Raw genomic sequence first — 23519 nt, forward strand, 5'->3', positions numbered from 1 at the left:
ATGTAACAACCACAGAATGCAGCTGACTGCAGATAACAAATAAACCCATGTGAATGATACTTGCAAATGTATCATAAATATAGCTATAAAAAGTTAACAGTTAAAATGTTACTAGAAGTACTGATATTTTTTATTTTATACTTTGTGTTATTTGTCATAAGGTTTGAAAAGCCAAATGATTTTATCCTCCTCCATTTAAAATGAGCATTGATTTTTTTTCCTGTGTTTAGAAAAGAGCCAAAACCAATGCAAATGTTCTTATCCAGCAAGCTATAATTGCACAATTGCAAAGCAGGGCTCCTGTCAGATTGCATTTCAATAAAACTGTGGTATTGCTTTGTTGAAGACAAAGCAGAGAAGATATTGGTAAAGTTTCACCTCCAACTGTTCCTGTATTATTCATGGCCAAGTTAGAGGCCTCTGCCAAGATCTCTTCTAATCTTTCAGATCATTCTGTTTGGACCATCTTCTTACACATGTACTTTGAAGGTCTTTGCTGCTCCCGTGGAATGTTTATACTTCATGTTTTAGACATGTTTTAACAAATAAATTACCTTATTACAAGTCAGTTCTGCTGTGGGTACATTTCAAAAGGATTGCTGCTAACTGCATTTAACCCCATCTGGCTAGGATTAACTAGTACATCTAAACTTCAAGTGGTTTCTTTGGATCTACTTTATTGACTAGCTGTTCCACTGGTGAAACCAGTAAGAAGTGATTTTTCTTTTATCTAAGGGGAAAAGACTTATGCATTCATGCACTGTCCATCTGTCTATCTTGGTTCCCTCAATAACTCTTGAAACATTGACCAATCTTAATCAAATTTATATGCCTTAAAATACTAAACTCCTGCACACTTTGCAAATGAAAGACTCAAAATGATTTCAGCTTTTAGAGGTTGCATACAGCAGCTCAATCTCAAGAATTCTTCAGGAAGTGGCTCCATTGGTCACTTGTTATCTTTGATATTCTTACCTATCCCATTCTCTTGGTATCTAAGCAATTCACAGTATAGCTCAAAGTAGGGAATACTGTTACTGATTCATCAGATGGGAAATTGAGGTACAAAATGGTTAAAACTTGGATTTTCAAAGGTATTTAAGTACTTTCCATTTAAATCTAATTGCCTGGATTTACATTAATTTGCCCAAGATCACACAAGAAATGTGCAGTATAAATGAAAATTGAATCCAAGCTTGCATCTTTCTTTTTTGGACCGTACTTCCCAAATGAAGAGTAGTCTTTTCAGAATCACATTGTGCCCAGCTTCCTCTTTGGCTGGATACCAATCTGCTGTGACTAAACACATCTTCTGGTCTTCATGGTGTGGATGTCAAGAGCTGGCAACTGTTACAGCCCTGTCTCAGGGATATACTCTCTCAGTACAGACTCTGTATATGACACCTTTTCAGCTGTGGGACTACCCAGTTAGAAGCCCTCCTGAACACCTTCCCTAAAAATGTGGTTTCACACTGAAGTTTTTACACTTAAAGGGGAAATACTTTCTAAAAGCAAGGTACACTTGAATAGCTAAAGAATTTTTCTACATAAGTAAGAGCTACAGGTCTTCAGAAAAGTAAAAAATGTCCTGAACATCATTTCATTCCATCTGATCTCACCCTACTGTGAGTCTTATGCTTGGTGAATTATCTGTAGATAATTTTGTCTAGATTTCCATATTCAGTCTTTTTTCATGTAGTATTGCTTGTCTCTGCAGCATCTTCCAGGAATCTTTGAATTAGGATTGTCTAATACAAATATGAATGCTTTGATTTACAAAAGCAGAAAGATAACTAATGTTATCTTTCTAATGTTTGTTAGAACATATCTTAAGAATGAAATGAAACTCGGGAAGCAGAGTGGAGTTTATACACTGACCTATTTCCAGTCTGTTACACTCAAAATTTCACAATAACAAGAATTCTGGAGAATGCTAGATGAAGCACTGCTACTATGCAAAAATTAGAAAAACCGTTTTTTTCAAAAATTGTAATTTCTTATTTTAGTTGCAAAATGACAAGAGTCCAGATCACAGGTGAGGCAGATTCATGGGGCAGAGTGATGAATCTTTCCTAGTTTAAAGGAGATTCATTGTAAGACCTGTAGCACACTTACCTTTGACAATTTTCTTAGCTAACACCTACTGAGTGGAACAGAAGACACCTAAGATTTGGATTTTCTTACTGGAAGTTTCAGTCACAAAATGATGACCTCACAAAATAGGGAGCTCACATCTTGCTGCAGTTAACTCTACCTCCTGTGGAACACTCTTCCCCTCTTTTTGTTTAAACAGGGTTTGAGCTGACCTAAAAGGAGAGAAGACTGGGTACAGAATACAAGAATCACACTGAAGACTAGAGAGACTAGATTCTGAAAATTACAAAGTCTAATTGACGTGATGGAGAGTTTGAGATTGTAACTGATAAGCAGCTAGATAACAAACTAACAAGAATCAGACTAGATGATTCATGAAGGTCTACAGAAGACATCCCTAACATTGTATAGAGGGGTCATGCAGATTTAGACATGTCCAAGTACAGCATTTCAGGATATATAGTATGAATAGCACACAGTGTTGCAAATACATGGAGCTTGAGAATGTGCTTAGCATATGGACAAAATACTTAACCAATTCAAGAGTGCATGATAGAAACTGTTACCAATTAAAAGTGAACTCTTACTTTAATTGCCTGGCTTCAGGTAGCTGGAGACTTTACCCACTGGTGCTGTTTCGTCACCATTAACCATAAATGTTTGCTTTCACTGTACTGTCCTAATGAAGAGCCTTGAGTAAAACCACTGGATAATTGTTTTTTCCATCAATAAAGTAGTAATAACTGCCAGCAAAGACTCCATAAGAAATCCAATTATGATTTTTTGTTCAGAGACTGAAAAATATGCACCAAATAGAAGCTGAGGGCTACACTTTAAAGGAAAGAAACAAAATATTGACTAGCTGCCTGGAAAATAAGCATTGTCTATTCTGTGACCAGAAGAACCTGCACACGAGTCTGTTCATCTTTTACTCATTGGTGCAATCTTGGGTTAAGATGAGAGATTGATACAAAAATCTTAAAAGCTGCAGAGCAAGATGAACAGTGTATTGTCACAGTATTATATTTAGTGAACATAAGCTATAAAATAGATAAAGGAGCAAAGGAATTCCCCAAGGTCCCAAAGTTAGTGAATGTTGTTGTATTACTTTACATCTTCCAGGCATTTTCAAAAAAATTAACTAATTTTTTAGCTCACAATATAAGCTCACTATACACAGGGGGCAGAATCAAGCTGTATATAGCATTTGCAGAGAAAATTAGAGATCATGCAAAATTTGTTTCATTTGACATTTCAGTTTAAACATGAAACTCCGTCCAAATCTCTGAATATTTTGAGAGAAGTTGATATCTTTCTATCAGAACCACATGAAATTAACATTTTTGTTATGTGAAACCAAGTGGAAATGAGTAAGATTTACCGAGTTTTGCTTTGTTTAAATTCAAACACTAGAAGAAAACTTAGAGAAGAATGTACTGATTATACTTGGTATTAACTGGAGCAAAAAAAGGTTAACAAAGGCCTTTGTGAAACATGAGTTTCCTACCAGTTTAGGTAAAATACTGAAGACCATCAGGTAATGAAGATCAGTACAAGGTGTTAAGAGCTGTACAAATCATTCTTGTTATCTCCACAGTAGGCCTTGCAAACAAGTGGGAGTTGATGGCAGGTGTGTGGAATGCCTTTGCTTTCACCTACATGAAAAATCACTCTCTGATTTTAGTGAATGGCTGCATTGGTGGACTATGAAGCACTCCATTTACGTTTTTACAGAGAGGCTTATAAAGCTCAGTGGAGAAGTCAGTCCGAGCATTATCTCCACCCAACAGGCCGTTGTTTCTTGAGAACCACACCACAGCCTGAAATCGGAGGGCAGGTGGGCTCCTTAGACCCTCAGCTAGCAGAGGGAGACGGTCCTCTCAGGCTTGGGGTGAGTCGTCTGTGAAGGGAAGGGCCAGACCGAACTGCAGAGCCTCTCAGCCAGGGTTGCCTTCCACCAAACGGTCGGTTGGGAGCTATGTCGCGGGGTCTGCTGCCGGCCTCCATGAACCTCCTCCCCTCTCCGCCGGTCTGTGCGAGACCTGGGACAGAGCAAAGCCGCCGGGCGGTGTGATGGCGCTTTTTAATCTCCAGCGCCGAGCCTGACTCCTGCTGTAGTCCTAAATACAGAAGGGGCGCGGTGCAGAGGGAGCGACCCCACTGACCAAATGAAAATGAAATGTCAGGGAAAGGGCCCGCGCGGCGGCAGCGACCCGCATAAAGGAGGCGGGCAGGGCGAGGCGAGGAGGGCTGGGCGGGAGGGGGCGCGCTGGGGGGAAGAGCCGGCGCGCGCGGCGGGGAGGCGGCGCGGAGGGAGGGCAGGCCGGCTGCGGGAAGCGAGGCTCCGCGCTGGGACTGGTTCCTTCGCAGCCATTTTCTGTCCAACCAAACAGCCGATTTGCGGAGGGAGCCAACCAGGGCCGCACTGGAGGTTTGTGCCTGGCTCCGGCCAATGATTGGTAACCGGTTCCACTGCAGGCTCGAATGAAATGTCCGTCTCCCTCCCCGGGCCCCGGCGCCGCCGCCGCGCCGCCGCCGCGGGCACCAGGAAGTGCGGGCGAGCCGCCGCCGGGCCCCGCCGCCGCCGCCGGCCGCTCGCCTCTTTGTGCGGCCGGAGGCAGCGGGGCCGCCCGGCGGAGCGGAGCGGAGCAGAGCGGGGCCGGGCCGGGCAGGCGGCGGAGCGGAGCGGAGGGGGGAGGCGGCGTGGCAGCGGCGGCGGGGAGGGGGGCAGCGGGCAGCCGCCCCGCGGCGGTGCCCCCGTTCTCGCTGGGGCCGGCCGGGGAGCGCTGCGTCCCCTCGCTCCGGCTCCATTTTGTGGCCTAGCGCGGCGGGGGGTGGGGGGAGGAGGCGGGGAGGCGGCGCGGGTGCCCGGCGGCGGCGGCGGCGGCCCCGGGCGCCAGCTCGGCTTCCCGAGCGGGGGGGGGTGTCCGCCGCTGTGCGCCGGCCGCGCTCGGGCCGCCCCGGCGGCGGCGGCGGGGGCCGCTCTGTGGCGGGGCTCGAGGCGAGCGGGCGCCTTCCGCCTTTGTTCCCCCGCGGCCGGGCCCCGCCGCCACGCCCAGGGCCGCCGCGGCCGCCGCCGGGGGAGCCCCCGGGTGCGGGGGGCAGGCGGCACGTGTGCGGCCTCGGGCGGCCCCGCCGCGGCCGCGGTGGCGGCTGCTGCCGCGCCAGGTGCTCGACAATAAAAGTAGCCAAAAGACCGAGAGAGCCTCGTCCTTGCTCGATTTCGGGGAAACTCGGTGAATGACAGCAGTCGGGTAGGGCAGCTGCAGGTGCAAGGAAGGCGCTTCGGCGTGCTTGGAAGCGCCTCGAGGTTGTCGGGTTGAGTAGGAAGATTCCTGCCGGCCCCTGACCTGAGCAGGGTTTGCATCGTTGAAGGGCACACAAAAGAAAAAAAATCAGGAAGTGTGTAATCGATGAGCTTGTTAGGCTGGGAAAACAAAGCGCCATAGACAGGTTAACCAGTAACGCTAATGACACGTAGGAGCGATCTGGGAATTTCTTAATATCTGCCAAACCGTTCTGGGTTGGGTAAGCGAACCGAGTCGCCTTGTTTTTTGGGCATGCTTCAGTGTGCCAGCTGCTGCAGCGTAACTGAGGTCGTGCAGTGGCTGATCCTCAAGAGGGAAGACCCTGTAGGGTATTAGTAGGCAACCGTGTTGGAGGGGAAAATAATGGGTTTCTGGCAGCTCTTCTGTAGCTTTTAAGAAATGCAACATTAAGGAATTGTACATTATAGATCCTTCTGAAAGTATAATACAGCAACAACAACAACAAAAGTCAACTTTTGGCTTTGCCAGTTTTTGAGGCTTAATGGGTAAGATTTTGTGCTGCGAATAACTGTCCTGTAAAAACTACTTAGCAGCTTTGGATTGGTTTGGGGAGAACACAGTAGCTGTCAACAGCAACCTGAACATTTCTAGGTTGGGGAGCTGGAAATCTGGATTTCAGCCCTTCAGTAGGCTCTCCTATATGGCATAATTTTTGTCTGCCTCACTGATGGGAGGTGGCAGAGTGGCAGGAACTTGTTTGAGCTGGATGGAAGTTTTTGGCAGTTACAGAAAATAATCTTCCTGCTGTCTCAGAAGAAACTCAGGCAAAGCAGTAGCAAAAAAAAAGAGAGACAAGATGGAAGGAGATGCTTTGGGCACTGTTTGCAGTCTGGCTTTAATTGGCTTGCAGGAATGATGTTTATGCATAATCTTTAGCATGGTGTTCCTGAACAATAAGCTTAGTGATTGCTTTGCCTCCCCTCTCCCCAATATGTGGCCTATAGCTTGACAGTTACAATGTTCAAGGAAGATCCATCTCCCATCTCTAATTCTCAGAGATTCAGAATGATTTCACCTGAATCATTATCTGTGGAGTCTGCCTGAGTTGCTTATGCCCTGCATAGATCAGATGGTTATGTATAGTCTTGGCTGCTAGCGTTTGCAACTATGAAATTCTGTTTAAAAGAAGTTAAGAATACTGGATATTGCTCTTTAGACTTAAATATTTGGCAATTACAGCAGTTCAAAGTTTAATAACCTCTCACTCCTAGTAATAAATACATAAAGGTAGGCAGTGTACAGAATTTGAGAAGTAAAGACTGTTCAAGATACTATGAAGACAGGAAACATGAAATATGAAACTACTTTGAAATTTCATCTGGCTTTGTCAAGATTTTAAAAAGGTAAAGCTCTCAAGGCTTTTCCTTTAGTGTTTTTAAAATGCAAGTCTGCAATGTGACTTAACTTCAAGTTTTGCTTTAGAAAAAGATTGACTTTCTCTTTTCAGGATTATTCAGTAGTATTGCTTTCTATAATCATGCTATTTAAAAGTTGACATTTTAATGTCAGACTGTTTATAGAAGCACAAAAACTTCCCTGTATATACACACTAAACAACATGTATAGACAGTACTGTTAGAATAAAATGATGTGTCAGCAATCTTGATAATTCTGACTGAAAATATTGGCCTGTCCTGAACTAGCCTTTTAAAAACTCTTACTTGCCTTATTACCTAAGATCAGTAAATGGTTCTGGACATGCTTGAGGTACTACCACAATGAAAGGAAGAGATAAGCTGTCTGCAAACATTAGTAATTTTATAAAGAAAAAATCCTCTGTTTTATTAAACTATCTTCAGTGACCAAAAAAAAAAACTTTTTTTTTTTTTAATCTAGGACAATATGAAAACCTGAATATAGGAAATAATATGGCCCTTGTAGTCAGTGTTCTTGCAGCAGGAAAGAGCTGCTGGTGCTGTCTCTTCAGCACTGCTGCTTTGTGTCAGCTTCTGCAAAAGCATTTATTCTGCCTGAATTCCTTAGTTTTTCTCTACTTTATCTCTTCTACTGCCGAAAAAGAGAGATGATGGAAAGCAAGACAGTTCCTTTTGCTTGCCCTGTTGTCACTGTTGTACTAATTCACTCATACTTGAGGTAAAATGTATACCTTGTTAATCCACCCTTATTGCAACTAATCCTACTTGTGAACAGTTATTTAGCATAGTAAGGAGTTGGCAGTTACTTCAGTAGGGGTGGAGCTGTGCTGGGAGGAGAGTGGAGGCAACTCATGGCCTGTGACGCTAGGGCTTGTGAAATGAGCCACATAATTTTTGGCGTTATTGCTGATAATATCAGCATATGGGGATGGGAGGAGGGGACAGAGAGGGAGGCAAGGTGGAAGGCTGATGAGGCCCTGTGTGGGTTTTGTAAGGGAAGGGTTTCCTTCCTCTGGTCCAGAAACATGGTACAGGCTAGATGCTGACTAGTGTTGGTGAAGCTGTCGGGTGCTTTTAACATCAGTTTGCTTTTGCTAATGTTACACTGCTGTTGGCAAAAACACTGAACATGAGGGAATAGAGGAGCTTGAGATGGAGAAAGGCTATGCAGCATCTGTTTGTGTATTCTAGGCACATACTAAGGGTAATTTCCCTGTTTTGCAGGCAAAAATCTTTTGCTCTAATACTGCCCTTTTTACTGATCTGTGTTTAAGTCCTTTCCTCAGTGTTAACTCTTCTGGGCTTGTACTCTTCCTTAGTTACGATTTAGCTGAGCCCCAGATACTCTTCTGTTAAGGAGAACTCTTCAGTAGCTCTTGCATCCTGTTTGATTTTAGTGATACTGAGGTTTTCTTAGCTCGGCATAGATATATTCTAGGAACAGTCTCAGTTGTGGGCAGCTGACAGGAGATTTTTCTTTTTTTTTGAGCAACCCCCAGAAAAAATTTCTACCAGATGGCAGTGTTAAGCTGTATGTACATTCACTTGCCACTTATCATTGAGTTTTCTTCAATGCCTTCCTCTGAAATGTTTCCCTCTTAACGTATTACTCTGGTTACTCTTGCTGGATCTGTTAATTTGAGTCTTCCTAGTAATGTTCTTCTCTACCAGAGTTTAAAAACACAAAATAACCCCCCCCCAAGCCAACCCATGCCTTCGTGCTGCTGCTTTGTAGTCAAATGGTTTTTGCAATGTATCACTGAATATTTAGATCAGTGTCCTGTGATTTTTGCTTTCTCTCCCTCATCACTGATAAAATCAGATGATGGCATGGTCACTTCAGACTGACATGTTGTCACTGCTTATTTGCTTAGTTTTTAGTCTTGGTTCAGTCAATATGTGTGTGTATATATGGAGGTGTTTTAGTGTTTTCCGGAACAGGCTGAAGTTAGCAACTTGCATGATGGATTTTTTGGGGGGTGTTTTTTGTTTGCTTGCTTGTTTGTTTTTCAAATTTGCATAGAACATACTACTAAATCAGTGCATTGGAAGCCCATCCCCCCTGCCATGGGATTCAGTAGCCACAGAGATGCAGGAGATAGTCTTGTATAAAAGACATTTGTAACATCTGGTTGCCGAAATTCCCATGCAAATAGGGTATGTGATCTTGAAATAGTTATCTTTTTATTGAAAGTACAGTTGTAATATCTCTGGGAACCGACGTAAGCTCTGAGCAGAACACTTAGCCTCCTGGACCTGTGAGGATTAGATCTTCCAGAATTTATGTTTACAAAATTTAGCATCTGCTTCCTTCCAAGTAAGTTGCTTTTTTGCTATGAAAAGTGCCAGTCTTAGAGGGACTGTTGTCTTTCCAGTTTTCCAGTAACTTCAGTTATTGTAGGTTGAATATCGTTTCTATGCTACATTGTACTGTTGCATTTTTAGAATAACTTAAGTAGGACTGAAGGTTTTTTTTTTTTAAAAAGGAAGTTAATTAGCAAGAGTGTATTTACAGTAGTGTTTTCTCAACATTGGACTGTGTTGTATGTATTATGGGCATTGTGCTGGGTTGATACTCACTATCAAATATGTAGCGGTTTAAATGGTTGTGTTCATAGTTTAAATTTCAGATACTTAAAACATATAATACCTGAGCATGTAACTGTTATTTGAGATAATTAGGATAGCAGTGGCTGCATTTTTAGACAAGGTCACATTTGTCATCCACAGGGCTCAAAAAATACTAGTGGAGTGACAAGATGGTGTATTAAGTGAAGCTACTACTTTCAAATACTTGTATCTAAATTTGAATTAAATAACAGTTGAAAATAATCTGACTGATATGCTTCCATGAAACTTATTCAGGTTGAAGTAATGTTTAGAAATGCCATTCCCTTCTCCCCCCTTCCCTCCCCCCGTGAGGACTGTCAAGAAGGGGAACAGGCTCCTGGCAAGGTTGAGCATGAGGTTTTAAAGACCAGCTTGGATAAAGCCCTGAATAACCTGGTCTGATATCAGAGCTGACCCTGCTTGGAGCAGGAGATTGGACTACAGACCTCTCACGGTTTCTTCCAGCCTGAATTATCCTGTGATCCCAGTTTAGGATCTGGTTATGCTAAGCGTTAGGTGGTATGTAGAAAGGAGTTATGCTGTCTCTAATCTGCTCTCCCAAGGTCATCCTGGCAGCTAAAAAGTCTTTCTTAAAGTGATACCCACAGAAGTAACTTCAGCTGATGTTAGGCTGTTGGTGTCTAGTCTCTTTATCTGAGACAGATATACCTGTCTCTTTTGCAAGCCCTTTCACTAACTTTATTAGATTTTGTTAACCTCGTTGCTGGTTTAAACTCCTCATATTGATAAGCTTTCCCTCAGTCTCACTGATGGTCAGATAACACATAGGTAGAAATGGAAATGAGCTTGCAGAAAAGAAGAATAAAAACAAAGATGGTACTTGGAGGATGTGTTAATCTAATGAAGCTAAGAACTCTATAGAGATGCAGCAGACATTTAGAAGAGATTCAGACAAGAATTGTCTTTTGAAGACGAGTGGGCTTAATGAACAGGCAGATGGAGCCAAAGGTGTTTTTGTTTCCTAATATTTCCTAATATCCTGGGATTTGATAATAAAGATTAAGATTTGAGTAATCTGCAGCATGGGTGACTTATCACATCACTGCAGAAATTTGAAGAATATTGCAATCCTGAAAGAAGGAAATGCTGCAGAGGATATGTTTCATAGAAGACCAAAAAAAAAGGGGAGGGAACCTCAAAACCTCAAGATATTTATAATAGATCTGTGGCTGAATGCACTTAACGCTTGAAGAAGTTTGTGGAGTCCCTAATCCCAAATTAAATTCTTGCATGGATCAGAGAGCCAAAACTGAGAACAGGACTGCAAAGAAAAGGCTTGATTTTTAAGAGGTAGCTGTTGGAATTTACCAAGCTGCAGAATATAATTGCCTCAAACTGTGGAAGGAAAAGATCGATAACAACTATTTTAGTGATGAGTGTCACTTGAACCTTTTGTGATCCTTGCAGTTATAGTTAAATCCTTTAGATGAGTGGGTGGGATGGAGATAAGGGGCAGAGTTCTCTTTCCCCCTTCTTTGCTGTTTCTCTGTGCAGTCCCCTGTGTGTCCTTGAGTTTCATTCCATTGTGGAGCCTGTGCTGGGATTTCCTACCCCTACAGAACAACTTCCTTCCGTTCCCCCTACAGCTGGCTCCACCAGGAGAAGAGTTATCACTGGCCAAGGCTAGGCCAGGATACTACAGTCCTCACTGTCCCTCCTGCTGGAGCAGAGAGAGGTGATGGAGCTGCTGTCCTTCTAACTTCGAGGCAAGCAGAGGCCGATGGAACTAAGCAGTGTGGAGGAGAAGACAAAACCTGGTGTCTTAAACTGTGGTAATACTGATATCTGGTAATTTGGGTGTTCTTGACCTACAGGACTATGATATTCATGCAGTGCTGCCATCATAGTTATGATTACAGCAAGCTGGGTAAGCAGACTGCAGACCCTTTGGAAAATTGAAAAGCAAAGTTAAACCTCCACAAGGAGTTTGCAAATACAGACAAAGGCAATTTGCATGAAGGTTGGCACATGGGAAGCAAACACTTAAAACACTATCCTTCCTTTGGCTAAAGCTGCTATGTAAAAAGTGAAATCATTTTACAAAAGCCTCTGAAAAAGGATCAGAAGTCCTTTCAAAGAAGCAATGCATGCATGTGTGTAATACTCTGTACAGTGAAGAAAAGGTCGAAGAGGTTTTTCTGTTGAACAGCACCCAAGGCTACATCCAGCTGTTGTAATAGTGTCCTGAATGTGAACAGTATTCAGGCTCCTGGTGCATCTGTGGCCAAGTGTAGTCCTGGATGTTGCTTAAAGGTTTGCAAGCAAAACATAGTACTTCTAGCCACAGACAAAGGTCAAGTTAGAGGTTAAATTACTCATGTTTCCGGACAGGTGTAAATATAGCACAAGATTGCCTTTCTTTCCCTCTGCCTCTTCCTGGTCTGGAATCAAGTGAAGTTGCATTGAGAATGACCACGCTACAGTTCAGAAAAAAGGCAAACCAACAAAACTTCCCCCCAAATCCATGTAGCCAAACTGACTTGACAAAATTAGCAATGATTTGTCAGAGTATTTGTATTCTTTCCTGTTCACCTCTATCTTTTGGACCACAGGTTGCTACTGCTGCCTCCTCCAAAGACACCTGAGGTATCTAGACAGCTGGGGGAGGTTGGAGTTGTTCAATCAGGTTTTACATATCATCGCATATAATCTCACTATTTTGACAGTAAGGCCAACCACTCTGGCTGGAAACAACCGCTGGAGGAGGAGGGAGGGGTGGGAAGTGCAGGTCAGGAGAAGGTAGAACTAAATGAAGTGTAGAATGGGAACAGAGGAGCTAATTTTCAAGCAAAGAAGTAAATAACAGAATGTTGATAAATTGTTTGATGTTAAACATAGCCAGGAAAAGTTGGAATAAAGGTGAATCTGGTGCTGTTCATTTAAATGGGTTCAAAAAAATCTTTGGATGTTGGAGCCAACATTGAAAGAGTTCTGAGTATGCTAAGAGTCCCTGTCACTGTAGTTTCTGCATTAATTCCATTCTCCAAAAGCAGCAATATTAAAGCACATGACTGCAAACATACAATCTTATATTTTAAAAAGAAAGCTGATAATTGTGACACATGGGAGTTACATGTTCTACAAAGTTTTATTTTTAATATACTAATTTTCAAGGCATCTGCAAATGGAAAAAATGCCAGGATTGTTCAGAAGTTTAAAAAAGTTGCAGAGTCGAATACAAATTCATATTTGGCACTGCTAAAGTAACCCTTTTCAAAGTGGAGCTGTTTGCCGTGATTTTGTAAGCTTTGTGCTGAGCAACTGATTATCATGGTTGTAAGAATTCATTATGCCTGTAAAAAGGCCAAGTGTGATACAGTAACGGCGAACATGGGCTAGTGTCTGCAGTTGCAGAAATGCATGTGTACCTATACGGTGATAAAATATGGGTGTATTAAATTGTTGTTTGCTTGTGGGAAAGCCATACTAAACAGGTATGAACTTTTAAGGGAAATAGATATTTTGGCCTTCACAGAAACAGGAAGCGCAGTGTGCTTAGCATTTTCAAATTGTAAAACAGATTGCAGAAGAGCCTCTAGGTCATGACTGTAGTTTGGTGCAGTGCTGTGAAAAACCTGGGACCTGTGGTCTTATTTATTTGTGAAGCAAGAAAGATGATTGAGACTTACTGATGAATGACTGCCAAAATCGTTGATAATTGAACGGGGGAGGATAGGATGGGCAGGCCTCTCTCAGGGCTCCCGGGGCCAGAAAGTGGTGCCTCCTAGAAGGTTCCTGGGGTTTTTTGGGATGGGGTCATCAGCCAGCGGGGAAACGCTGGCTCTTCTGGCCTCCCTCTTTCTACCAGTACTTAAATTACCTATTTAACTGTGAACCAGTCTTTAAAGCTACAAGGAGAAGACTTCTCTTGAGCTGCCACGTATTGCAAGAGGTGCAATGAAGGATGCCTAGGGAAGCGGTAGGAGAAGCGAGGCAGGATGGAGGCATGGAAGGCAAAGGAAAACACGACTTTAAAGACCCCTGGGAGTGACTGGTGCCTCGAGGAGGGTGAGGATGCAGAGCTGGTGCTGAGGTTTGGCTAGGAAAAATTTTGTCAGCTGGCTTGGCAAAAGTGGTGTGATTGGAGGGTGATGGTGAGTGAAGGATGCACTTTGTGTAGGTAAGATGCTCAGTGGGCTTTGGGCTGGGATTGACTTTAGAAGGAGGTTCAGAAAAACGAATGCCATGACTTGTTCTGATCAGACTGTGGTGGGAATGACACAAGGTTGCTGTGTGTATGTGGATGTGTGTGTGTGGATGTACATGTGTGTGCGCTGCATGAATCGGACATTTCTGTGCGTGGCCTGTGCCTCCAGGTGAATTTGGGGGGAGGTCCACAAAATAGTTTCACTGCTTTCACTTTCAAAGGCAACTAACAGGTAGTTTAACCCAGACTATATATTTTGAAGACTCAACTGAGCTCAGACTCACAGATGAAGTGTAGTTGGTCCTAGGCTCAGAGAGTGATGTCAGAAGCAATTCATAGTCATATAAGAATAGTCTTAAGTCACCTTAGAAATTTCTGCCGAGAAAAAGAATGGAAATCTACTTATCACAGTTACTTTCCAAGATGAAGGGGGTAACTGCTTTTAATCACGTCACATTTTTAGCATGATCTTGCAATTTAGTGTATGAGTGACTATGATTTTGCTTTTTAATCATAAAGCTGAAATGTTTGACCCTGATGTGTGATCTGGGAATGGGCTCTAGATTGTTCCATAAAGAAAACTTATGGGAAGTGTTAACCTTTGTGTTAATGAAATGCAGTAAACTATTCTTCCTTGAGATGATGATTGTTCCTTTAATTTAGCATTTTTCTTATGAAAGAAGTACATTGCAGGAATTGTTTCATAGTATGTTAAATCTGAAGGACTGATTGAAGTCAAAACAATTAAAGTTCAGTAACCATGAAAGAGAATATACTGTTCTCAAATGGCAAGATGCTTGCTTATACTTTATATAAATCGGTCTCATATTTCAAAGTTAATTAAGGTGCTGTTTTTCAGCAATGGGTGCACTTAAGGTATAAAAAACCCCAGGTATCTAAAAGATTTGCTTCTTCTGGTTATAGATGGATGGTGATAGCTCTACGACAGATGCTTCTCAGTTAGGAATTGCTGGAGATTACATTGGCAGCAGTCACTATGTGATACAGCCTCATGATGGTAAGAAACATGATAAATACTACTATTTCTCTTATATATGATTTCCTTCCACTTGAAGTGTAGTTCTTTGCTGTCTTCTGTAAAGCCAGGAATTTGTAGTTGTTTGTGTTCATAATACCTCACTGTATAAAACATTTCTCATGCAGTTTGAAGATAAGGTTTGGATTTTTCAATGTTGACACTGAACCCCTGCAAAAAAAATATTTTTTTTTATGTTTTAGGAAAGAAGTTTTATTTTGACATATTAATAATGATGTTGTGTTGGAAGAGAAATGTTTATAATAGCATTTATAAATCCAGTCAGCAACTACATTTATTTATGTACATAGTATGATAAAGATGATATAAAACACCCTCTTAGGTACCCTAGTGTTATATCTGTTTTTTATTTCTATTTCTACAATATTTTGGTCTCTCAAAAGTTCTAATCCTTCAGTGTAAGATTTTAAGCTTGATTTAATTGTGGCCACGTTGTGTAGTTGTGTATCACATACAATTTCTACTAACTTTTCTTATTTTCATTAGACACAGAGGACAGCATGAATGATCATGAAGATACAAATGGCTCAAAAGAGAGTTTTAGAGAACAAGATATATATCTTCCAATTGCAAATGTGGCAAGGATAATGAAAAATGCCATACCCCAGACAGGAAAGGTAATATCCTTATCTGCTAAAGAAAGTACATTAATAAGTTTCATTCATTCCTCTAAGTGAATTTGAGCTAGTAGAACAACAGCTTTTTCCAAATTATCTTGATTTATTGGGGGAAAGCCTTTCAAATAAAGAAGAATCTAAGCAGAAGGTGCTTGAGATCAAGTCCCTTTTTGTCAGGCTTCTGAAAGCTTTTGATAACTTCCATAATTCCAGTATCCACAACTATGCTCTTCATAGGGCTTTCAGGAGCATTGTTTCTGGAAGACGTGTTCTCTGAAGTTGTACAGCAGGTCAGACTTGGTGACAATCCCCTATCAGTAAGAATATTTTCCATGCAATTCTTTACTGTGAAGTTTAATCTTCTACTCTTGTTGAAGTGTTTAGAAGCTGGAGTAAGTGAATCATTTTGGATGAAATCAAAATCAATTCCTCAATCTCAAGGAAAGGGCACAGTTTTCCATTGCCTGAGTCTTTGCATATCCAAATGCCAAGATGACCTAAGAAGCCTACCCTACACAATGTAGCTGTTAAGGCCAGATATTGAAGGAATTCTTTTACCTCTTATTTCTAGGAGCAGACATTGTAATCAATTCTGCTGATCTGATAACTGTATAAGCATTTTAACATTCTATCTGTTTATCTTAAACTTTTGCAGGGCTATTGCTAAGATCAAAATGTTGTAGAGTATTCAGATAGTACTTGCTGTTTCTCTGTTGTATTCCAATATTACTTCTTGCCTCGTGAACTTTTCATCTAGGTAAAGCTGATATTATTTTTTATAGATCCCTCTAAATAGAAGCAAGAGATATCTTACTTGAATCTGCTTGTACTTTGATAGTGTTCAGGGTTTTCTGGGTGTTAAATTTATATCTTTTTGCTGCAAAAATCTCTTCGCTAGTCCATATTGTCATAAATTCTTAGCAATTAAGATGAGTTTTTTTTCTCAAGAATTTAGCATATGGGATGCCAAGCTATCTTAAAAATCAGGGAGGTTTTTGTGAAAAACTGAAAGGGAAGTTGTTGGCTGATGAGTACTTCTGAAAATCTGGCCATATGAGTCTGAAAATATCAGAACTAGTGAAGATACTGTTTCTGCCTTTTTTAAAATACAAATGTGTTCTCATTTCAAGAATAAGAAACTTAATCATTTTAACCCTTCAGTTGGCTCCTGTTAACTCCCCAAATAATCATGAGCAACACTTGGTGTTATTTTAAGTCAGGTAAATTACTCCTGTCCAACTGAAAACCATAATCAAATTTACTTATTTCATTCTTGCCTGGGATATATGTTTATTCGTTTGAATTATACCAGCATATTGAAGTGTTAGAGAGGCTTACAGCTAGGCGTATGTTTTAGTCCCTGAAATCCAGTCAGGATAAAAATATCTGTCATTGCCCAACCTGGGGGAATGCACTGCACTGGTTGTACTAAAAGGAAAATGAAAGTGGGCTATGACATTGCAATGAACAGGATTAAGGAGAAGACGTAGGTAAGCAAATCCAGACACAGTCCTGTGCTGCATCTATGCATAGAAGCTAGTGCAGAATACAGTTAAGAGTTCAGAAGATCTTGGCAGTTAGCTGTGCTGCCTGAAATAGTAAAATTTAAAATAATCAAATAGTAAAATTTTTAAAATTGTGTTGCAGCTGTGCTCACATAGAGCAGTGATGACATCCAGTGGTTCCCTCAAATACAGGTACTGCCTAAATGGGTAGTATTATCAGGTTTGGGGATGTTCCCTTTACTGTCTATGTATTTTTCTGGGGCTGATGGCAGAGGATCTGGTACATGCTGGCATACTTTAAGGTGATATTTCAGGAATCTGCAGATGCAGTAGAACTTAAGGCAGTTCACCTAAGGGCCAGGAGAGTTGAGGGCATGCAACTAACACTAAATTCCAGGAGCTGTTAGTTAATCTGTACTTCAGGTGAGGTCTTTGAGAGTTGATCGCTTTCCTTCTAAAGATGATAATACTTTGGTAATACTTTTTCCTTATCAGATTGCTAAGGATGCAAAGGAATGCGTACAAGAGTGTGTAAGTGAATTTATCAGCTTTATAACGTCAGAAGCAAGTGAGAGGTGTCACCAAGAGAAAAGAAAGACCATCAATGGAGAGGATATTCTCTTTGCCATGTCTACCCTGGGATTTGATAGCTATGTTGAACCTTTGAAGTTGTACCTCCAAAAATTCAGAGAGGTTGGTAAAGTGTATTTCCTTGTTGATTTAACCGGATTGTGTTTATTCTTAGCTCCCTGCCATTATAACTGGAAAATAGAGTAAGTAAGCATTTTGATTAGACTTGCTATTTCAAAGTAGTTAAAGCTTTCAGCTGAGTAACTTTTCTAATGTGTTGCTTGTAGTAAATCATACTATTCTTTAAAGGTGCTAATTATGAATACTTAATTCAGTCTTTGGGTACAATTAATAAAACTCTGCTAAACTGCATCCTTTTGAGGATCTAGCATAATGCCTACTATTGTGCTAGGCTTCAGATCTGCAAGAGCAAAAGCTTTCCATGTGAACCATTATTGTGACATAAGGAGCTATCTGCTACTATGGTTTATTTATCTGGATTTTAGCCTGTCTGTTAGTTTGCTTTTGATATCTAGGACAAGCTAGGTATGTAATACAAGCAGTTTTCTTTACTTCTGCTCTATCAGAAGGTGACTTACTTTTTAGAGCAGCCTAAACTTTTTAAAATAGAACTTGCTTCTGTTTGGGGCTTTTTGTTCTGTTTTTTTTTTTTTTTTTCCCTCCTATCTAGGTTTATGCATTCTTTCCTCTTTACTTGGATACTCTGTTACCTCAAAATACCAGATTTGGCAAAGGAAATTTGACCAAGGCAATTCTATCCAGTGACCTCTCTTCCACACAACTGTGAATGGAGAAATTGTTCAGGGTTAATACAATCCTGCAAAAAGAATCCCAAACAAATACTGTATTTTTAAGTGGATCACTCTGTCGGTATGACTGCGTGGTTTTATTGGCATGAGTGAAGCTGGGTACTGCTGTAGAAAGAGGTGTTTTTTGGACTGTCTTTATTCTGTAAACCATCATTTTCAATTAATAGGATCAGGCTTGGTAGCGATGTTTAATTTGCTTGATAGCACATGAAGCGTCCTTTCCCCTAAATGGTCGTTTGCTGTAACGGAGCATTAGAGGGTGTTTAACTGAATAAAAAGGAGATGGAAGTTTAATCGCTACAATGTACAGTCTTTTTTCACTTCAGTCTAGCAGTTGTGTATGCTGTCGAAGTGCTGTGTGTGCTTTAATTAAAATTGCAAGTACTGCCAAACCTGTTGCAGTACCTCTCTGGAAAAGTCTGAAGTGGATCTATTTTACTTTCATTCTGAAATGTAATTTTTTTTGCAGATATGCATGTTGTAGTAGCAGAGTAGTGGGTCTGCTTTTAAATGCTTGGATTGGATTGTTTTACACATAAGTTTTAAACCTCCGTTCCAGCTATTCTGTCTACAGGGTACTGTATGTAGTGAAACATTTCCATTCTGTAGCTTGTGTATTTATTCTTAATCAAACAGTTGCAGAGGACGCTCTTCATAGCTATACTATTTTCCTAGGTGTTCTTACTTAAAAGCATAAAACATAAAGCTTCATAGCTGTGAAAGTGTGCTGAGATGACTGGAAGCCTTGGCTTTCTCTGCTGATATTCTTTCTGGCCATAGTGGTTGCTGCAGGGAGAGAAATCCAATATCTTGGTTTTAAATGTCAACTCTTATTTGTATGATGTGACACTTGCATATGGTTCGTAAGCAAATGTTGCACGTTATCAGGCGTTCTGAGATTCTGTAATTTCTTGTAAACACTCTTGACTGTTCCTTCTTGTTTACTACAGATCTGACTTTCTGCATAACCTGAAAGCCTTTCATAGAAGCACACAATCGTAGCTTGCAGAGTTTTTGTTTCTGAGGAATATGGCTATATTGGAATTTGGCTATTTACATACTTATATACTGTGCACATCCTTGAAATGATAGTTTTTTGCTTTGTTTTGATTTTACGAATCTTTAATTGAGAATTTCTAGGGCAGCAAAGTCGCTCTTCTGCAAGTTCTGAACATTCACTAGAGGTTTTCCAAAACAATTTCAAGCGACTGTACTCTAATAAGGACACTTTTTATTTTATTTTCTCCAGGCAATGAAAGGAGAGAAGGGAATTGGAGGAACAGTTACAACTGGAGATGGTCTAAGTGAGGAGCTCACAGAGGAAGCATTTAGTAAGTAATGCTTTTCAAATGATTTTATTACTATTACATTTCTTCTAGAAAGAACACTTCCTCTAGACATAAGAATTCTTCTTTGAGGAACACATTCTAGACTGACCATCCGGATGATGCACATGATCCAGTGAGACTTACATTTGAGATGTTTAGAGCATAATCTGTGCTGTGATTAAACCCTCCACAGTTGGTAGAATTTATAGTGAGAATGAACTAGCATAGTGGTAAATGGTGACATTGGTGGTATATTCTAGTAACAGTTAATGTTAACTGTGGAAGAATTTTAGACGCATAAATTAGTGCTAGTGTTTTTTCTCTAGAGTTAAATAAAGATTATAATGAAAAGTGCAAAATTTTTTTTTAGTGGCTACACATTTGCTCTTCTTGCAAGATTGTCAGGGAAGACAAAATAAATTCAACTTGATGACTTGAAACTTCACTACAGGGGTTTTTGGTGGTGTGTTTTTGGTGGTGGGGGGAGATTGTTTGTTTGTTAAACTGTGAAATAAGACCTGATCTTTGTGGGGTCTTCGGTATGGCTCTAATTTTGTTGATGCTGGATTCCTAAAAACCCAGGGCAAAGACTATGTGTAAATTCTAAGGACTAATAATCTTGAACCGGGTACAAGAAGAATTAGGAGATATAGCTATTGTCATAGCCTTCAATTAATTTTTTTTTCCAAGTATTCAATAAATCTTCTGTTTTAAAATCATTGGTAAACTACTGAACTAGCAAAAATTTGAAACCTGAGGGCTAAAACAACCTACTCAGGTCCTGAAACACACTTTGCTCCCCATATTGATGACTTTGGCTGTACAAAACATAATACAAACTCTTAGTCTTTCCTAGCCTGAAAGATAAGCTTAGAAAAGCTTTGGGAATTAAGAATCCAAACCCAGATATTGCAGGGGCTTGTACAAAGCTTTATTTTTTCAGTATTACATTTTCTTTTAATTTTAAAATTGAAGATTAGGAAATATAACTAGTACACTTCTATCAGTACTCAACTTACATCTAGTTGCTTTACTGGTTCAGAAGCAGTAGGGCACTAACACAGCTATAAGCCCAGTTTATTTGCCTTGGGTATATAGCTAATGGTTTCTGGACTCGAACTATTGGAAGGCTGGCCAGCTTGGAAGGTTGTCCTATCAATATATAGATATTTTTCTAAAAGCTTTGTTCTGTGTATCATCTTCTGATCTACTGTTCAGGCTTTTAAATTGCAGCTCAAGAGCTGAAGGGAGAAAATAGTTGGAAACTTTTGACTGTGTCTTTGTCTCGTGCCTTGTTTCAAATGGGCAAAGAGACAAATTCCCTAGAAGTTTCTCTGCTTCTGGGAAGCTCATGCTTTATTTAACCCAAGTACGATATCCACCAGAAACTGCAAACTAGAAGAAGGGTATCTCCTTCTGTCTGTGGTTCCTCTGTCCTCTTCCCAGATTTGATACACTCCCCGTTAAGTGGCAGAAGGCTGAAGATACACTGCTACTCGCTTTTTTTCAAATATCCTAGGCCTTGGAGCCTCAGCGCATTATGCGAAACAAGCCTTAATTTGCTGCACTTTGAAAAGAGCAACTTTGGAAGAGAGTTTTAAGACCTGGCAGGACACAGAGACATTGCAGTAGCAGAAGGGAAAGGAAAAAGGAGATGTTTCTGTGAAATAACTGATTTTGCTGGGTGCTGCAGGTGTTTCTCTCCATAGGCACAGTTACAGATCTGTTCAGGGCAGTGGTCTTATTGCAGTAGTACTGTAATAGCTGCACTACAGTTGCATAGGCCTTAGCTCTTCATCCTTCCACAGCTAGGTCATAGGCCTGGTTTTGAACTTTACTAGGCAGCAGACATTCACGTTGAAGGGCAGTAAAATTTTAGAACTGCCAGAGCCATTTCTGACCATGGTCTTAATATCTCTTGCCACGCAGCTTCTATTTGTTGAAAGTTACTAAGAAGAAGGCAAAAAAAAAAACACATCAGCCTTCAAATTGAAGCTGTTAGGATTTTATTGTGTTATGAGATTTTTTTTTTTCTGGGTTTTGCCTCTTATTCATATATAGTAACAGCCATACTTTTTTTTAAAGTTGTTTGTCTCCAGGTGGAGAACGTTATGCTGCAACAGCTGAATTTACTACTTAAGAGTTTTGCTGCTTTGTTTCCAAGCAGCATTTGTAACATATTTACTCTAAATGCCACAGAGCTCAATATACCTGTGACTGAGGATTTATCTTAGACCATCACTCGTGGTGTTTTGTCTCTGAAATGTCAGATGTACTTTTTACTCCATTTATTGCCCTCTTCTTCCCTATATGAAATTCTGAGCTCTTGCACAGTACCCTGAAGGGCATGCTGAAGTCATCCAGGCTAATGTCAGGTTTTTGGCTTCCTGTGTCTCTGGTGGTGCATGTGTGTTTGTTTTGTTGTTATTTTTTGGTTTTGTTTTGGATTTTTTGGGTTTTTGCCTGCCTATGTTCATCTCTGCCACCTTTCATGTGCTTCCCCAAGAGAGAGTCCCTGACATACCTTCTTTCAGAGAAGTGTAACTTCTGCACTGAGTTCCTCATGTGCATGTATTCTTAAGTACTAACCTTATGCCTAAACAAAATCAACTTGGAATTCTTCAAGTTTCTCAGAATACTGGATGTTGGAGATTACAAAAATTCCTGCAGTCAGGACAGTAAAGTTCTAGAACACCAAAAAAGCAAACTCTGCTCCAGCCCCCAGTGCAATGCTATGTATGTTTCACCTCCAATATCTACAGTGAAAAACAGGTTGCAATCTTTCTTTTAGATTATTTGTTGCAAAATAAAGTTGGATTTTTCTAAAGTTTGAATGGGAATAAACTCATTTACGTGAAACATTTAGTAACAAATATGACTTTAGCAGTTTGGTCTATAGTGCTGTGAGGAACTGTTCCATCATCCCTGGGTGGATCAGATGTTATTTAATGTTAATAAACATTTCAAATAAGGCTCCTTGTATCCTGCAGTGCTTTTCTAACTTTCTTAAAATGTTTTTTTCTTTTAGCTAACCAGTTGCCAGCAGGCTTAATAACTACAGATGGCCAACAGCAAAATGTTATGGTTTATACAACGTCTTATCAACAGGTACTGTATCCTATCATCATCATTTTTGCTACTAAAATTCAAACCATATTTCAGCAGCCCTTTTCTGAAAGATATGAATATTAATTATATTTAGTTCTTTGGCTGTTGTGGCAGTGACATTTCAAGGCTGCTAACTGCGATGCAATTTCAGAAAAGGTTAATCTGAATGTAAGCTTGCATTTTCTTTCTCTAGATCTCTGGTGTTCAACAAATTCAGTTCTCGTGATTTGAAGAAAACTTTGGGTCTGGAAACATGAGACAGAAAAGCTGTGGAACTCTAACGAAGAGACAGTTTTAATGACTGGTGAAGAGATTTATCTCTTTGTGTGTTAAATAGCTGTAATGTAGCTACCTGAAGCTTGACTAATTGAGGTGTGAATTCTGACTCAAATCTTTTTCATGAATGATTTTAAAAAAATTGGATTTTAAAGGTATTAAAGTATTTTTGTTTTGTACAAGAGTTTGTTGCTCTGTATAACTCCTGTATGCATTGTATATTGCAATTTATTACTGTCAGAGATTTGTAGACAGTTTCTTATTTTCATATTGAATCATGTTACTTTTGTAATTCAGGTAAACAGCTGGGTTAATTCATGTTTACCCTTTGAATAAAATTGCAAGGGTAAAGTTCATTTTTGAATGCAAGTTGCCTTTATTATAAAGATTGAGTTGGTCTTGGTTATGTAACTTGTTTTGCATGACAACCTCAACTAACTTTACATGTCAACGTATTTATTGAAATTTTGAAAGGGACTTTTTCTCATGAAACTAGCAACTCAACTACTCAACCTTTTTTTTTTTTTTTTTGTAACTTTAGAATTAAAAATTAATCTAGAAACAAACAATTGCTCTGTTACATCTAGAAGTTTAGAGCTCTATCAACAGTGTTAATCAAAACACTGTTTGTATATGATGCAGGTCTTCATT

At 40.2% G+C, this 23519-nt stretch overlaps 1 protein-coding gene across 6 annotated transcripts; it reads left to right on the forward strand.

Annotated features, from left to right (window-relative positions):
• Positions 1-4412: 4412 nt before the first annotated feature.
• On the forward strand, positions 4413-23224 carry NFYB (nuclear transcription factor Y subunit beta). 6 transcript variants are annotated; one of them, XM_062589320.1, is made up of 8 exons: positions 4440-4525; positions 11017-11202; positions 14502-14595; positions 15121-15251; positions 17252-17449; positions 19406-19487; positions 22513-22592; positions 22786-23224. In XM_062589320.1, the coding sequence occupies exons 3-8, from the start codon at positions 14502-14504 to the stop codon at positions 22816-22818; spliced, it is 618 nt and encodes a 205-aa protein (XP_062445304.1). In that variant the 5' UTR covers positions 4440-4525; positions 11017-11202; the 3' UTR covers positions 22819-23224. The 6 variants fall into 6 exon arrangements, with proteins under 6 accessions (XP_062445348.1, XP_062445304.1, XP_062445323.1 ...); XM_062589331.1 differs by lacking the exon at positions 4440-4525 and adding an exon at positions 13270-13438; XM_062589364.1 differs by lacking the exon at positions 11017-11202 and having other exon boundaries at positions 4413-4525.
• The last annotated feature ends 295 nt before the right edge of the window (positions 23225-23519 follow it).

Source organism: Rhea pennata, chromosome 1 (assembly GCF_028389875.1).
Source record: "Rhea pennata isolate bPtePen1 chromosome 1, bPtePen1.pri, whole genome shotgun sequence".
In the NCBI taxonomy this organism is placed as follows: domain Eukaryota; kingdom Metazoa; phylum Chordata; class Aves; order Rheiformes; family Rheidae; genus Rhea; species Rhea pennata.

Excerpts from the sequence above, each read along its gene's own strand:
- NFYB (XM_062589364.1), top strand. The coding sequence starts at position 14,502 with ATGGATGGTGATAGCTCTACGACAGATGCTTCTCAGTTAGGAATTGCT. Across the intron at positions 14,596-15,120 it reads TGTGATACAGCCTCATGATG|ACACAGAGGACAGCATGAAT; the intron begins GTAAGAAACATG and ends TATTTTCATTAG. Across the intron at positions 15,252-17,251 it reads CCATACCCCAGACAGGAAAG|ATTGCTAAGGATGCAAAGGA; the intron begins GTAATATCCTTA and ends TTTCCTTATCAG.